The following is a 17009-nucleotide window of genomic DNA, read 5'->3' as shown; positions in this document are numbered from 1 at the left end:
AACAATGGATTTAGGCATACCATGATGCTTGAAGATATTAGCAAGAAAAAGCTTTACCATATGATCAACTTAATGGTTTTCTTGACGGGCAAGAAATGAGCTTGCTTGCTAAACCTGTCTACAATGGTCCAAATAGTATCATTCCCATACTGGGATCGAGGCAAGTCTATAATAAAATCCATAGTAATACTTTCCCAAGGTTGCGATGGAATAGGCAATGGCTGAAGCAAACCTGGAGGTTTTTGCCTATCAAATTTCACCTTTTGAGCTGCAAGAAAGCATCCCGTTCTTTTGAAGTCCATTTGAAAGTGGTTTTCTTCTTCGTGAGATCATGTAGAGGGGTGGCTATCATAGCAAAATGCCTTATGAAACGCCTATTATATGAACATAGTCCCAGAAAACTATGTACTTGATGTACATTTTGCAATTCTGGCCAATTCCGAATGGTCTCTATCTTTGCAGGATCCATTGTTACTCCATCTTTGGATACAATGTGACCCAAATAATGTATCTCTGAAAGGAAGAACTCACTTTTCTTGGCATTAATGAAAAGTTTATGCTTCCGCAACTCTTCGAACACTGTGAGCAAATGAGTTCTGTGTTCCTGCTTATTCTTGGAGAAAACCAAGATATCATCAAAGAATACATCTGTGAATTTGCGATGGGGTCGGAATATCCTATCCATCATACGATTAAACGTGGCAGGAGCATTGGTGAGACCAAAGGGCATCACCAAAAATTCATATAATCCAAAGGCTGTCCTGAATGCAGTTTTATGGACATCTTGTGGCACCACTCGTATTTGGTGATAACCACTCTTCAAATCAAGACGGCTGAAACAAGCCGAACCATCAAGCTTATACAAAATGTCATCAATACGCGGAATTTGGGAATCTATTCTTGATGGTAAGCTTATTTAAAGCTCTATAGTCCACACACATGTGGAATGACGCGTCTTTCTTTTGAACAAGAGGTACAGGAGAGCAATAAGGTGAGGAACTAGGCTGAACCAAACCTTTCTCTAAAAGCTCATTTACCTGCTTCATGATCTCTTCTTGTTGTGCGGGATTCACACGGTATGCGGGTTTATTTGGTGGAGAACTACCTGGCACAAGATCTATGCGATGATCCTCGGGCCTTTGGGGAGGTAATTCACCTGGCAATGCATCAGTACAACAGTCGTTGAATGCATGAAGAAAATTCAGCCTATCATAAGTCATATCATCCACATTTTGTTGACTTTGTACAATGCTATCACGAACAAAAACCAAGTACGCAGAAAGACTCTTTTTCATTGCTTTATTAATTTGGATGTGAGATACAAGTGGGATGGAATCCCCTTCTTTGCCAGCATCAATGAAATGCATGTGGCCTCTATGCATAAAAGAAATCATGTTGGTCTTGTACTCTTTGCGGGGCTCAAGCCTATGATGCCATGGCTTGCCTAACAATACATCACATCCATTTAGTGGTGCAACTAAGAAATGTTCATTATCAAGGTAGCCCTGGATATATATGCGCAACTTCCCTATCAGTGGGGTAACCTGCACCTCTTTACCAACAAAGGCACCTTCGGCTTCAATTTGAGGTCCCATGTTCTCAACCTCAATACCCAAGGCAGCTGCTGTTTGTATAGAGATGAAGTTATCGGTTACACAGTCATCAAACATGAATAAGGCGGGTTGATCCTTGATTTGACCCCAAGCCTTGCATACCATCCGCTCTTTTGCATCATGTTTTGTGTTTCCTTGCACATTGGGAACTGCATGTACATTAGCCTTGGTCTGCTTGTCCTCATGCTTTGGTTTGCGGTCAGGGCATTGTCGAAACATGTGCTCTTTGCTACCACAAGAAAAACATTTTCCCTCCTTGGCATATTGCTCTCTTTGCTCTGGGGTTAAGCCAAATTTGTTTTTCTTTGGGCCTTGATCTTTAGATGAGGTATTATCAGCTTTACCTCCCTTGTGGGTCTCCCGGAAGTTCTTTTTAGGTGGCTGTCCACCTTTTTGCAGATTTGGGATAGCCTTGTCTTTCCCCTTTGAACCGCCTTGATCTTGCTTAATTTTGAGCACCAATTGCTCCGTAGCAAGAGCAGAGGCTGTGAGCTATTGCAAAGTATGTTTCGGGTGGAATTCAATGCCCGAACGATAAGCTGGTTGCAATCCGGAGTGAAACTTCCTCTTTCTTTCATCCTGCATAAAAGGAGTTACCTCCAGCAACACTTTCCAAAACTTGTTGACATACTATTGCACACTTTCATTATCTCTTTGCTCAAGTCTATCCCACTTTTGGATGAGAGTTTGCTCCGCATTTGGTGGCAAAAACTGAGCATAGAGTCTGTCCTTTAACTCCTTCCAGGTGCAAATGGGGTCTTTGGTGATCTTTTCAGTGATAGCAGCGGTCCCCTTTAAAAACATGCTAGCATGGCGTACTTTAGACTTCTCAGTGAAGTCCTCATCGCTAAAAGCAATGTCAAACTGTGCCACAAATGCTAACACTTTGGAAGCATCATGTTCTCCATGAAAAACATCAAACTTAACGGACTTGTCACCTGCTTTAAATTCCTTGAGCTTTCTGGCATGAGGCTCATGGTCCTCTCTTTTTCTTTTCCCCTTATCCAACGGGGCACCCTATCTGCATGGGTTCCATGGGCCATCATGGAAGTTTCATGAAGCACGGTGGCATGTGCTCCACGAACTTGAGAATCAGATGCATGTGACTTTCCTGCATAAGGCAATGTCTCTCCATGAGACAACTCAGTAGGCAAAGCTCTTCTAGTGGTAGACCTGTCACCCCTACCATGGGATACATGTCTTGAATGCATGTGACCTTCATGCCCTCCATGAGCACTAGCATACATATACCTGTCAGGCTTTGTGCCTTGGGGAGAAGATGCATGACGAGAGGTGACTGTCACCTCTTCCTTTTGCATAAATGACCTCAACCTTTGAGATGCGGGATCTCCATGCTTCAAGCGAGGTGGATTTTTGAATTTCAGCTCTCCATCTTTCCCCTCTTTGATGTCACCTTTGTGGAGGAGGTAGGAAAGTGCCAACTCCCTTGGCTTCTTGCCCACTTCCCGTGCCATGGACTCAAAAGTCACGTCTACCATTGCATCGGCTTTCCTTGCTTCAATGGCACTTTGCACATGGGGATCTTCATGCAAAAATTTCAGCTCTTGCTCTTGTGACTGCAAAAGCTTTCTCATATGCTCCAATTCAGCTCTCATTGCATCAGGCTCTTCTTCTTGCATGACTGTCTTTCCTTGAGACAGTTGTCCCCTTGAATCACTATCATTTGCCTTCCTTGTAAAGCATTAGAACCACGCGAGGCACTTGATGGGCCCCTCGAATTAGGCACTTCCAAAGGGTTGCCTTGGCTGCCCATTGTGTCAAGTGTGCTAGAAGCGGGGTGTCCAATACACAGGTTCGTTTCCCCACTAAGAAGAGGGAAATAACCGTGCTTTGATACCAATGAAACCGATCCCGCCAAGTGGGAATAGACTCCGTTGGACACCCACACGCGTAATAGCACAACTTAATATCACAATTTGAAACGGACAACTTAATAACAACTGAAAATTGAAATGAAATGAAATGTTGATAGATGGACACCAGCACTGGGGCCGGAACGGGCCGACCCCCCCCTCAATATATGATATATTATTGGGAGTATTTAACAAATACAATGCTCCATGGGTTCAATGAACCTGATGATGTCCATGTACAATTGAGATGAATACAGTACCAAACAAGGGGCTCGAAGTAGATGTTCGAAGGAGAGCGACCACTTGAGTGGTCCAGTCTCTACGGTCCTATGCCTTCACTGGAATCCGCGGAGAGCGTCCCACTGGTGTTCCAGCACCACGCACAAACAAGCGCTCCCGTACTAACACCTGGCCCTCCCGATCTCGGCACCCCTGGACGGTAGTTCTCCACCAAAAGCTTGGACTACGCGGCACCGAACGGGTGTTGGCGGTAGAGAGAATCCTTTATCAGATTTACAACAAAATCCCTTTACTTAAATCTGAATCCACTTACTTGTAGCTTGCTAATGAAAGACGAATACCCGAGGCCTCTGTGTGCAGCTACTTGAGAGGGACACCAGGGCACAGCAGCCTGTCGAGGAGGAGGAGCTGCCTGTGTAGAAGGTGTAGCCACTTGAAGAGTGGCGAGGAAGCCGCCTGTGGAAGGGAGGCGCATCCACCTACAAAGGAGCACAGCCGCCTGCTGTGCAGGACACAGCCGCCTGCTGTGGAGAAGGATGAGGCGTAGCTTGCTGTGGGAGGCGCTGCCACCTGGAGAGTGCAGAAGTCTTCGGCTGCAGCTGCCTGTAGGGTGGCGCAGCCGCCTGTATGGGCAAGAGACACCCGGCTGCAGCCGCCCGTGGGGAGGAGGCACAACCGCCATCAGTAGACAGGCGCAGCCGCTTGTGGCTGCGAGTGGGAGACAGGCGCAGTCGCTTGAAGGAGGCGCAGCCGCCTGAGGAGATGGTGAGACCGCCTGTCTGCAGGAGCACGCCGCCTGCAGAGGAGAGGGCAGTCTGCTGGAGAACAAACGCAACCGCCAACTGAAGAGGTGGAGGTAGCGCAGTCTGAAGAGGAGGCGGCGCACAAATCGTCTGTGCGTGAGCAGAAGGGTGGTCGCCTTTTTGTAGATGTTGGAGGGGAAGTATATGACCACAGTTGGCCGGCTCCCCAAGCTTGCATGGGGGCGGCCAGTTTTGAAGGTGTGGTGTGGGTAGGTGGCCATGCACCCACCCCCACACACATAAGGGGTTAAGTGTGGGGTTTCCCTCCCCACCTTGGTCCACACGTGGGTGCCCACTTTTAAGTGAATGTGGACTTACAACCTTATAAAATGAAAGGTTAGAAATAAAACTATTAAACAAACAAGTGCAATACACTTACCACCTGTTCACACGCAACAAAACTCGTCAGAAGATAGAGCAAACTTCACGACTCACTGGCAGGCATCCCCGCTCAGTAAGTGGCACGTCAAACAGGCAAACACAAGAATACAAGTCATGCGAAAACAGTTTCAAACATGCAAAACATGAGTGCATGTGCAAATAGTATCATGGACATATCTCCCATTCATGGAACAAGTACAAAACATCTGTCGGGCACAAAAATGGCACGACAGAAAACATAAATCCCGGTCTTCCTATGGAGTGACAGTCCCTTAGGTAAAACACAGTTCCAGGCACGAGCCTCCCTATGGAGTGACAATCCCATAGGCAAGACACGGCACAAATACTGGCTCTTCCATGGCGTGACAATCCCATGGATAGAACACAATCCAGGTGATACACGGGTGGCACCAGGCCGTCCATATGACACCATCCTGCTAACACAGGGGTGGCACCAGTCTGGCTCCCATCCATGTTAAGCAAAAATACTGGCCCCTTCACATGAGACACCGGCCTGGCCTTAAGTGAACGAGACACAAATGTGGAGATGGACCAAATGGTCGGCCAATTGGTGACAAAGAGAAGGTACCTTCGGGTCCAACTCATGAAGCCCAAGTGAAGGTAGAGCTACCAGCAAGATCTATTCAGAAAAATGCAGCAACTATGGCTGCAAATCTGAAAACGTAGAGGTATTTGGGGCAGTAGATAGGGCTGAATCAGGAAAAGTAGAAGATATATGGTACCATCAAGTCCTCAGATCAGCAAACAGCATTAGAAACTTGTAAGAAGAAAAAAACGCAGCAAATATGCTGCTGCTGGCATGTACAAAACAGGCGGCCAACACTAAGGGGGGGTATGAATACTGAGAACTGCTGCAATCTGTTGATGACAACCACCTGTAGAAAAACGCAGCAAACTAGGTGCTGCTGCCCTGAAAATAGTGCAGCCAACAGGTGAAGGGGGTTCTCAAAAGGTCAAAACCTGATATGGATGACCACGGGCTGCAGAGAAAAAGGCCTAGAAGAAGCCAGCCGACCAGCATCAGCCTGAGAGAAAAAAATGCAGATTTGTCCATCTACAGAGAAACGCAGAAGCACAGGAGGTAGAGGAGGGAGCATCCAACACTGAAGATCACTGGCGCTCTGATACCATGATAGAATGTGCAACACTGAAGATCACTGGCGCTCTGATACCATGATAGAATGTGCAGCGGAAGAAAGGAAAGTGGAAACACAGGAGAGAGAGTGAGAGAGAGAGATGGAGAGGAAACACAGGTGAGAACCTGCTCTCAATATCATCATCCAAAGGAATACATGTTCCGAGCAAGAGGGGATGTGAGGGACTGCAGCAAACAATGCTAAGCAAGCAGTGAAGAATGAGGGAGGCAAGCCAACTATATATCTGCCCATATGAAGGCAGCTGACTAGGGAAAAAGTCCTCCACGACTAGGGAAAAATACGCAAGACTCCATAAAATGGGGAATAATATGGGAAAACATATGTGATGGGTGACCAGCCCCTCTAGCTAACATGGTCAGCCCTAGAGGCTAAAATAGGACACCAAACAGGAAGCCAACAACAAGGTGTGCTATATATATGGCTAGGGGCATGCAGTCGGCCAGCAGAAACAGGACCGACAACCCCTCTATGGGCCCACGACTAGGTCTATCCTAGTCGGCCAGCACATGGCGTGGTCGGCTAGCACCTAGTCGGGCCCCTCATGGCTAGACAACATCTATAGGCCGACTAGAGGAAGGAAAAACATCAGAAAATAGCCGCACCCCACAAGCCTACAAAACTGGGAAAATGAACAAACTCCGAGACTCCTCCTGCGGGTGGGCACACCCACATCACAGGCCCTCACTCCCTAAGGTATAATATGGTACAGACAGTAGATGAATGCTAACACTCCCTCTCAGCTCCTAGATGTGGAACCAAATCCCAGTGAGTTGGAGTGGACGGAGCATCTGCTGAGGTAGAGGCTTCGTGAAGAGGTCCGCCACATTGTCCTCCGTTGAACAAAAAGCTAGCAAGATGTCACCATCCAAAATCGAGGTCCGCCGCATTGTCCTCTGTCGAACAAAAAGCTAGCAAGATGTCACCATCCAAAATCTTCTCTTGAACAAAGTGATATTGTATCTCTATATGTTTGGTCTGGGCATGGAAGATCGGGTTCCGGGCAATAGCTATACAGCTCTGGTTATCGCACTAGATGATCGTGGGCTCCTTATGCTGAACCCAATCTCACCAAGTAACCTCCTTAGCCACACCACCTCGCAAGCAACACCACAAGTAGCTTGATACTCTGCCTCAGTGGAAGACAAGGCAACAATAGGCTGCCTCTTGTTGCTCCAAGAAATTGCTCCCAAGCCAAGGGTAAAAAGCCGTATCTTGAAGTAGATCTTCTCGTGTTTGGATCTCCTTCCCAATTAGAGTCACTCCAACCTTGGAGACTGATTCGGTCCTTCGTTCCTCCTCTAGTATCATAAAAGAGTCCAAGATTCTTCGTACCCTGCAGATACCGCAAGATCCGCAATCCTGCATCCCAATGAGTCTTGAAAGGTGTTTGCATAAATGAGCTCAACAGCCCCACTAGAAAACTCAAGTCCAATCTGGTGTTCAGCAACCAAATCAAGGAACCGACAAGTATTCGATATAAAGAGGCATCAACCTGCTCACAAGGATCATGTATAGCAAGTTTGGTATTCGGGTCCATTGGAGATGAAATAGGCTTGCCTGGACCGCCAACGCCAAGAATTGTTGCAATCTGGCTTCATCTACCCCAGCGTGTTGCCATTTGCAGCACCGATCTTATTTGTCAAGAAGAAAGATGGGTCTTCCCGTTTGTGCGGTTATCGTGCACTCAACAAGCTGACTATCAAGAGTAGATTCCCGATGCCTCGAATAGATTATATTCTCGAGAGGCTGAATGGAGCAAAGGTGTTCTTGAAACTTGATTTAAAGAGTGGGTACTACGAGGTGAGGATTGTGGAGGGGACATCCCCAAGACAGCCTTCCGTACGAAACGGGCCCACTATGAATTTGTGGTCATGTCATTTGGCTTGACGAACGCCCCAGCTACATTTAACCACATGATGATGCGTGTTTTCCGGGATTTGATTGGAAAATGTGTGTTCATATTTCTGGACGACATATTGGTATTTTTAGCTACGGTTGAGCAGCATGACATTGATGTGGAGAAAGTTCTTAAGTTGCTGGAAAGCAACGAGCTCTACGTTAATGAAAAGATCCGAATTTTATTTGTTCCAAGTGCATTACTTGGGATACATAATTAGTGCAGAAGGCATTCGACTTGATCAGGCTAAAGTAGTCGAGATTGTCAATTGGGAAATACCTCAGACAGCCTATGACATCAGATCCTTTGTGGGTATATGCCAAGCATACTCTACCCATATAGACAAGTTTTCTAATCTCTCGTCAGATCTCACCGATCTGCTAAAGGGTGTGAAGACAAGAAGGCAAAAGATTCGAATGACTCCACGAGCGTTGGAGGCATTCAAGAACCTCAAGGTGGCTTTGTCAAAAGCGCCTTGTTTAGCACTTGCCTCGTGGGACGAGCCATTTCAGGTGATCACCGATGCGAGTAACATCGCAATTGGCGGTGTGTTACAACAGAATGGTCATCCAGTAGTTTACATGTCTCGTAAGTTACTGCCCACAGAAAAAAATTACTCAGTCTATGATCGTGAACTCCTAGTAGTTATACAGGCCTTGAAACATTGGAAACATTTTCTTTATGGCCATGACTTTGAGGTTCGCACTGACCATCAGGCATTATGTTGGATACAGACAATGCCAAGTGCACAGTGGAGTGATCGACAACACCGCTGGAGTCAGATATTCCAGCAATTAGGTGGTATGATTGAGTACCTTCCAAGAAAGGCCAATCCAGTGGCCGATGCTTTGAGCAGGAAGGGACAAGTGACTTCTATTCAGACCACTAGACTCGATCTTGTTGGTACAGGACTAGATGACATAAAGCACACGTACGCGGATTCCAAATTCGGTGGGAACAGGCATTGGATGCCACATGACCATGACACTTTCTGATATGCGATGGTTGGCTTTTCTACAAAGACCGACTGTGTGTCATGAAGTCGTTCAGGGCAGCTCTTCTCCATGATGCCCGTGACGCCATTACTGGTGGTCATAGGGGCATGAATTCGACTCCGGAGAAATTAGAACGGCAGTATTATTGGCCAAAGATGAGGCGAGATGTGTTTACATATGTACAACGCTGTGATATTTGTCAAAAGGTGAAAGCTCCTCATGGAAAGGTCAAGGGCAGAGATTTCTCAGCCAAGAAAGGTGAAGATTTCTGTATTTTCTTTTCAGATTTACATCATTCTAATAAAGCAAATACACCATTCATGGTGGGGGCCCTACAGAGGGTATTTGGGACCCAATACTGTGTCCTCTCCTCTCTCCCTCTCTCTCTCTCTATTTTCTGCACATCTTCATTTAGTTTTGTGCGTTAATTCCGTCGCGAAAAGTATGCTGATTTCTGAGCATTGAAGTTACCGATCTCCCCTGAATCTTCTGCATGTTACATAAGCAATGAAGCGAAAGTGAAGGGAAGCAATCAGCACTCGGAATCGTCCTAGACCTCGGTATTTATGTTTCTTTTTCTTGGTGCTACCGACACAATACATGAGGACAAGATCCCTCATTTCTAGCTCTTTTTGCTTAAGGTTTTTGTCAAACCAATGTTTCTTGCATAGTTTTTCAACCATGAGCCCATGTGATGCCAACAACCTAGTCTCATCCAGCTTTTCCAAGTCAATTAATCTTTTGGCTAATGCATTTTTCATTAGACGCTCTTGTACAGCAATCCTTAAGCTTGGGACTAGGTATTCCATGGGCATAACGGCTTCAATCCTATACCATGAATGAGTGCACAGAGCGGAAGCAAATAAGCACTAGTGTGCGTTGAGCAAAGAGTGCAAGAGAGAGAGAGAGAGAGATTTGGAGCAACTATGCTGAATATACTGAAATGATACAGTCCCAAGCAAGAGACATAAAGTGTCTCATAAGTGAGGGAGCAAAAGAAAGACTAGGCAAGATGGAAAAGTGAGAGCCCAGCCCACTTATTTATAGGTAAGAAGGGCTGGTCGACTGGACATGCTAATACTGGCCGACTAGACATGATATCGCTGGCCGACTGGGAAAATACATCCAAGTTGCGAAAAATCCCAGAAAAATATATAAAAAAGGGGTGGCCAGCCCACAATCAAGGGCCATGAAAAAGGGACCAAAAGGACACCAAACATGGGCAGAAAGTGGGGATGAATGTGCTAACATCTTCATGGGTGATACCCGATTGTACAGAGAGGCCAAGTGTTGCCAAATCCCTCGAGCTAGTGTCATGTGTTTGATATAATTGATCACTTGGGGTGTGCAACTCAGAAAGATAAAAGAGCGCACACGGGCATTGACACGATCCCACAACTGTGCCTGGGCCTCCCGCTCTTTTACTGACAGTGAAGAGTCCTCCATCGGATCTGGCCTTGAAACTCCAACCGTGACGAAGTCAGCTAGATCATAAGATTCCAAAACAGACTCCATCACTTCCAAATGCCATAGTTGTTCTCGTCCAAGTGTCGGTCCATCGGAACGTCGGGAGGGTGGGGATCTTCATAGGTTTCTCCACCATCTTGAGTGTTCGTGTCAATGACCTCAAGAATTGAACTGTCAAAGTACACGTCGTAGCCTTTTCTCTACAATCCGAAATACCAAGAGTAGATTGCTAGAGAGCTTGGGAACATAAAGCACATCTTGGATGGTAGAAGGCTGTCTAAGAGAGGAGTTAAGACGCACGTTACCCACACAAGAGGCCTCAAGGTTGGAAGCATCGCCGATGGACACCTTCGAAGAGCTAGGCCAGATAGCATGTAGAATGGACTTGTCATGAGTCATGTGAGTAGTGCACCCCCACTATTAACCACCCAATCCTTGAGACGTGAGGTGGCAAGAATAGGTAGTCTGTGGGAACCTCCTCAATGCCAATGAAGACAATCTCCTTGGCGGAAGAGGATCTTTGGGATTGGTTGGTAGAGACGAAGAGGTTTGATTGGTGGGCCTCTTTGCAGAACCACCTTCTCTCTTCTTCTTGCGACAGTCAAGCTGAATGTGACCTTTGTGACCACAATAATGGCAAGTACGATCCTTCTGAGCAGGAGTGTTAACAGGTTTAGAGTCAACTTTGTTGCTGGTGGAACCCTTAGAACTTTGTTGCTGGTGGAATCCTTAGACTGCCATTTTCCTTTGCCCTTGACCTGAAGAAGGGTCTCGGAAGCACCCTGGCTTATTTTCTTCCTCGTAGCTCTATCCTAAAGCATGCCAACAATAGTATGCAGATCAGGAGTAAAGGGAAGAAGTGAAATAGTATCACATAAAGATGAGAAAGTTTCGAGAAATTCGGCGAGGAGCCGATGAACAGAGTCTTCATTAGTAGCCTTGCTCCCAAAGAGATCAATTGCTTCTAGATGGTAACGAACTCCGTGATGGAATCCATGATGTTGGCAGTATCGGAGATCTTCAGGTTGGCAAGTTGATTCTCCAAGGCAATCTTTTGAGTAGTGTTCTCTTTATGATACCTCCTTTGAATGGCATCCCACATTTCTTCTATGGTCTCATCATCATTGTCATCAAATTGACGAGCAACATATGGTTTAATGTTGAAGATGATCAAGGCATGTGTCCGAGTATCCTTATTAAGCGAGGCATCAATATCAGCCTGAGGAAAAGTCGCAATTGGCTCGGCGCAACCTTGGTAACAATACCCCATAGCTGATGATACCGGAGTAAAGTCTTCATCTACAAAGACCAATCAAGGTAGTTGGTCCCATCTCGGATGGATTCCTTGGGAAGTTGGGGAATAGATGAAGAAATGATAGTTGGTGTAGAAGCCATGGAATCCTCCTCCTTTCTACACCAGAAAGGCTGCAAGTAGGTACCCGGGGGTTGCTCATTCCTCCCTAGACGCTAGGTGAGGTGAAAGATGGGATGTAGAATTTTACTCCTTCCGGAGATCAAGGCACACGGGTGAAGATTGGAGCTGACTTGATGCGCGATGAAGTAAGGGAGGGAGATGCTAATGGACCAAGTGCATGGTGCTACCGCTAATCTGGGGTCCGGAAGAAATACACAGAATAAAGAACCTACGTTTTCACAAAATAAAGAATCTGCGTTTTACTTGCTTTGCAGGAACGCAGGGTTGGAAAAAAAAAGAAAAATGCTAGCTGATAGTCTTCTTGTAGAGCGTAGTAGAGTGTAGAAGCAAGGGCTTGAGAACATGAGAGAATGGTTGAAGGCAGCAAGTGGAAGCAGACGAGAGACTCGAAGTTAACTAAGTAATCTAAGATTTTGGGATGTGTGTTCTGCTGTGTCCTTGTTCACCAATCAAGGTGGCTTGAAGAGGTCTCTAATTTGACCCTGGGCCGGTCTGCTACCAACATGTTGTAGGCCTTGGTCTCACCATTCAATCCTACTTTGAAGAGCTCAACTTTGATATTACTCGACTAGCACTTTTTGATGTTGTGCTAGGGAAAGAATGGCATGCATGGAAGAAGTCTCTTATCGACTTCGCAATGCATGTCTATCAATTCATGCATAAGGGGAGGACGCATCACATTAAAGGTGAGCCAGATCTACACAAGAATGCATTAATTATTGCTACATAAATGCTTAAAATATCTTGTAAGTCTCTTTTCAGGTTGGGTTCAAAAACTTCCAAGTGCTGTAGACACGCATTCTTTGCCTCTGCGCAAAAATGTGGAGCATCGAATAGAGCTTATGCCCAGTGCAGCTACGGTCAATAGACCTCCGTACCAAATGAGTTTGGTCGAGAACAATGAGGTGTTGAAGGTGATTGAGGAGTTCGTCTCAATTTCTCACCGTTCGCTTCTTCGGTTTTGCTAGTTAAGAAGAAAGATGATTCTTATCGAATGTGTATAGATTTTAGAGCCTTAAATAAACTTATTGTAAAATATCGATATTCAGTGCCAAGGATCGATCATTTGATAGATGCTTTAGGTGAAAAGGCTTCAGTAAGAGATTTAAAAAGTGGATAGACGAAGATGTATCTAAGATTGTTTTTCATACTCGTTTTGGTCATTATGAGTACCTTGTAATGCCATTTGGACTTACTAATGCACCAGCCACATTTATGATGTTAATGAATGATGTCTTTAGGTCATTCACGGGAAAATTTGTGGTGGATTTTATTGATGATATTTTGATTTATAGTAAATCTTTATTGGAGCACAAACCATACTTGTTTACTGTATTTGGCGTGCTCAGGGAAAATGTGTTGTATGCCAATAAACAAAAGACTTTCCTATGTCAAGAGGAAGTTGAATATTTGGGACATATTATATCAGCGGTAGGCGTAAAGATGGATACAAAGAAAGTTGCAGTAATCTTCGCTTGGCCTGTTCCATAGGACATTACTGGACTCGGATCTTTCTTAGGACTGTGTGGTTTCTATAGAAAGTTTATTATTTTCTATTTTGAAATAGCAGGACTTGTTGCAAGTTACCGTTGTTTATGTATGTATCGATATTCAATAGCAAAGTTTTGATGAATTAATGCAGGCAATTGCAATTGCACCAGTGTTGAAGATCGTGGATCCATCATTACCTTTTGTCGTTGAGAATGACAAATTGCCATAGGAGCTATGTTGAGCCAAGAAGGCCGACGAGTGGCTTTTGAGAGTGTTACATGCACTGAGTTTGATCATGATAACGCACAACATGGCCTTCTTTATACCTTTATGTGGTGAGAATCTTTAGCATCCAATTCAAAGAGTAGAAAGAAAGAAAGAAAGATATATTAACGTCTCCTAAAGGCCGAAATGGCCCATGAGACCAAAACAAGGTACAACTGATGATGATGATGTCTCATCATAACAAATCTGAAAGAAAGAATGAAAATAGTAACATCCTAAGAGAGCTAAGAGCTGAAAGCTGAACCGCTGAATCGTCGCGGTAAACTCCTCCAGTTGCGGGCAATGATGGCTCGAATCTGCCGATGGTGAGGGAGTCGTGGACGCGATCCTCGTGGTCGTGGGTGTCTCGTTCTACAGATGTCAATGACTGTGTCCAGGGTGACTCCTGTGGAGGGTGGTCTGCTAGGTAGGCCTGTAGATGGGGGAGTAGAGGCTGGTGGGGTTACAATGCTGGCTCTGAAAAAATCTGTGAGGGCTCTTTGTCTAGACGGCTCTGGTCCCACTGCCCTCTTGTCCCTCAATGAGAGAAGAGAATGAGAGAGTGAAGTAGACGACACCTTATTGGGTCCCAAATACCCATTGAAGGGCCCCCGTCCCCCCCACAAGCAAGAGTATTTGCTTAAATTATTCTTTGGAGAATGCTGTACAATGCTCGAGTAAACAAGCGATATGAATACCCAACGCAAGGACGAGGAAGACCATACGTCGGTTGAGTATCCACCAATCCAAGGTTCTGCTGAAAACTCTTTGGGCCATTGATGCAAGTCCAGATAGTTGTAGGACTACACATATGCTGGCTGAATGTTGAAGAGGATCTTCCTTGATAGCCTGGAGACGATTAGATGATTATTTGCTGCTTTTACTTGCTGAATACCTGAATGAAATAATGGGAACTGATGCGCGTGCTTTATATGCCCCTATGTTGTTTGTCTGCCAGAGGAAGCTGTCAGCCAGTAGCAAAAATGGACAAATTAGTAGTAAATGCTACATTTAATGTTGCGCATGGGGAAAAGCTGCTTTTGCTATCCTGCCTGACTGCAGTACCTGGCCGACTGGAAACCCCGACCAGCATAGAGCTGTCGGGCTGCTGTAAATGCTGGCTGATTGGCATATTAATGCCCGAAGACATGGTCGGCTGGCCCATGCTGCTGTCTAGGGCAGTGATTAGCCCTTGGATAGGCCAATAAAGCCATAGACAATGCCATGCATTAAACTTAATGCTACTGATGCATACCTATTTTTAGGGCTGACTCTACATGCACTATATGATGAATTCTCCAAGTGGGTTAAGAGGACTGACTCTCGACTGACCTCGGAAGTGAGTACATTTTTATAGCCCATGGGGCTTATCTTTTGACTAAGTCACACTCACATGGAGTTGACACATGGCACTACTGCTGACATCATTGCTGAGGTCAAACCACATAAAATATCTAGATATTTTGTGTCCTCTTAAGAGTTGGTTCACACACAAACACTTACTAAGAGCCTGTGTACATGCCAACAACATTTGTACTGGGATTTAAGGCTTGCTTTCAACAGCAGGGAAAGAGGCACATTGTGTAGCGGGCAAAAAAGAGCCAGATGAGATGCTGCACAAATTACAATAGAGGCGGACACCAGCTGCACGAAACAAAGATAAGAGGCAGCGAAGAAGGGCCTGTTGCGCAGGCAGCGAGGAGAGAGGAGGTAGCAATGAAAGAGTGAAAGCTGCAATTTAGGATTTTGGAGAGAGGGAAGAGCAACGATTAGGGTAGTGTGAAAAAAGAGAAAACCAAGGATTAGGGTTTCACGCAATTTAGGGAAAATCGCAGGTTAGGGTTACGGGCCATGATTCAAACGAGAAAGAGAGAGGAGGGGGGGAGGGGGAGATGGTGAGTGAGTTATATTAGTGTCTTCAAAAGTTCCAATGGGTCTATCAGACCAAAAAGTAGTAGAACAAATGCATATGTGTGTGTGTGTGTGAGAGAGAGAGAGAGAGAGAGAGAGAGAGCTTTTAGAACTTGAACCTCTTAATGCAGGCAAAGCCTCACATCATGAACAGGACTGTTGCAAACATAATTGATAAGAATTTAGGAGACAATTTTGATATCGAATCAGTACAAGCAGTTGGAAACATTGCATTAAAGTGCGTGGCATATAAAAGTACCCAAAGGCCTTTCTTTAAAGAGGTTCTTCAAGTTTTGGAAGCTGCATTAAAGTTGGAGTTGCCACTGGAGGCACATTCAGAAGTTATGTCTGAGAAGACTGCATCTGAACATGGTTCTATCCGCCGCCACACAGTCGTCCCTATTATTGGTTACCCAAAAACTGAAGAGGAATCCGCAGCCTTAGTTGCAAATTGGACATCTTAAGACCTTTACTTTGAAGAATTATTGCTTGGGTTGAGCTTCTGAAATTATTATTTGTGTATTATTTTTTTGAAGAATGATCGCTTGGGTTGAGCATATCAACCTTCTGAAATCCATATTTGTGTATTATTTTTTTGATCAATATACATGTTTGCAAAGAGCTATTTCAAGGATGTTTGCAGCATTTAAGGTAGGTTGACTATTTTAGATCACGTGCCAACTTCTTGAGAAAGGAAGGGCATGCCTATCAAAAAACAAAGCCTCGGGAGACAAGATTTTGCAATGGAGGATGGCAACCAATGCACTCAGTCCAATGGTGTGTGATTCATGCTTCTTGTAGACAGAAGGATTCACATGTAGTTCACAACACATTGAGAAAAGAAGGTAGGACGGCACCAAAAGAAGGGATGGATTTTGGCCAACTTGGTGAAAGCTTTTCTCGGACATCCTATTATATGCTAGGGAGCCCCCCTTTTATAAGAGCTTTAAAGGATAATCCCTTCGAATAATGAGCGCAGAGAAAGCTTACAAGTGGGGGAAAAAGTAAACAAATCTTTTGGTAACATGACATTTGGATAAACCTTAGTGCATGTGACATGAAGCTTCTATTGATCTCGATATAGGGTCCACATAGAGGCAGGAAGAGAGGTGTGTGCCATAAACATGAGGATTGAGTGTTGCAAATGTGTAGCGTGGGCAAAGAACATGCCATCCTTCCATGCCCAGTATACTATGAAGTTACATGTTTCTTTACTGCTTTTTGCATAGACACAAAGACCAACTCATGATGTGATAAAGGAGTGGAGAAGAACAGAACTAGTTTGAGACACAGACAACGTTGAGCACGACAGTCAGGTGACAAGGAGGAAACACAAGTGCACCAACTTAGGACTCAAGTAAAGAGATTATCATTTGTTACATGTCATTGCTCCAGGGCATTTAGGAACAAATCAACATTTGGACGTCATAAGCACATCAAGGACCAAAAGCTTAAGAGAA

At 45.1% G+C, this 17009-nt stretch overlaps 1 protein-coding gene across 6 annotated transcripts in view; it reads left to right on the top strand.

Moving 5' to 3' along the window:
- LOC147630872 (putative proline-rich receptor-like protein kinase PERK11) overlaps positions 1-16180 on the top strand; it is a 35286-nt gene extending 19106 nt beyond the window's left edge. For 3 of the 6 annotated variants that reach the window (XM_086809249.1, XM_086809250.1, XM_086809248.1), the window contains exon 8: positions 15681-16180. In XM_086809249.1, the coding sequence (XP_086665375.1) occupies positions 15681-16013 (333 nt within the window). In that variant the 3' untranslated portion in view covers positions 16014-16180. The remainder of the gene's footprint in view (positions 1-15680) is intronic. The other 3 variants (XM_086809252.1, XM_086809251.1, XM_086809253.1) reach the window with 3 other exon arrangements.
- Positions 16181-17009: the final 829 nt, after the last annotated feature.

Source organism: Cibotium barometz, chromosome 15, assembly GCF_041138505.1.
Source record: "Cibotium barometz isolate CiBa-2024 chromosome 15, ASM4113850v1, whole genome shotgun sequence".
Classification (NCBI taxonomy): Eukaryota; Viridiplantae; Streptophyta; class Polypodiopsida; order Cyatheales; family Cibotiaceae; genus Cibotium; species Cibotium barometz.
This window is presented reverse-complemented; position numbering and strand designations above follow the sequence as displayed.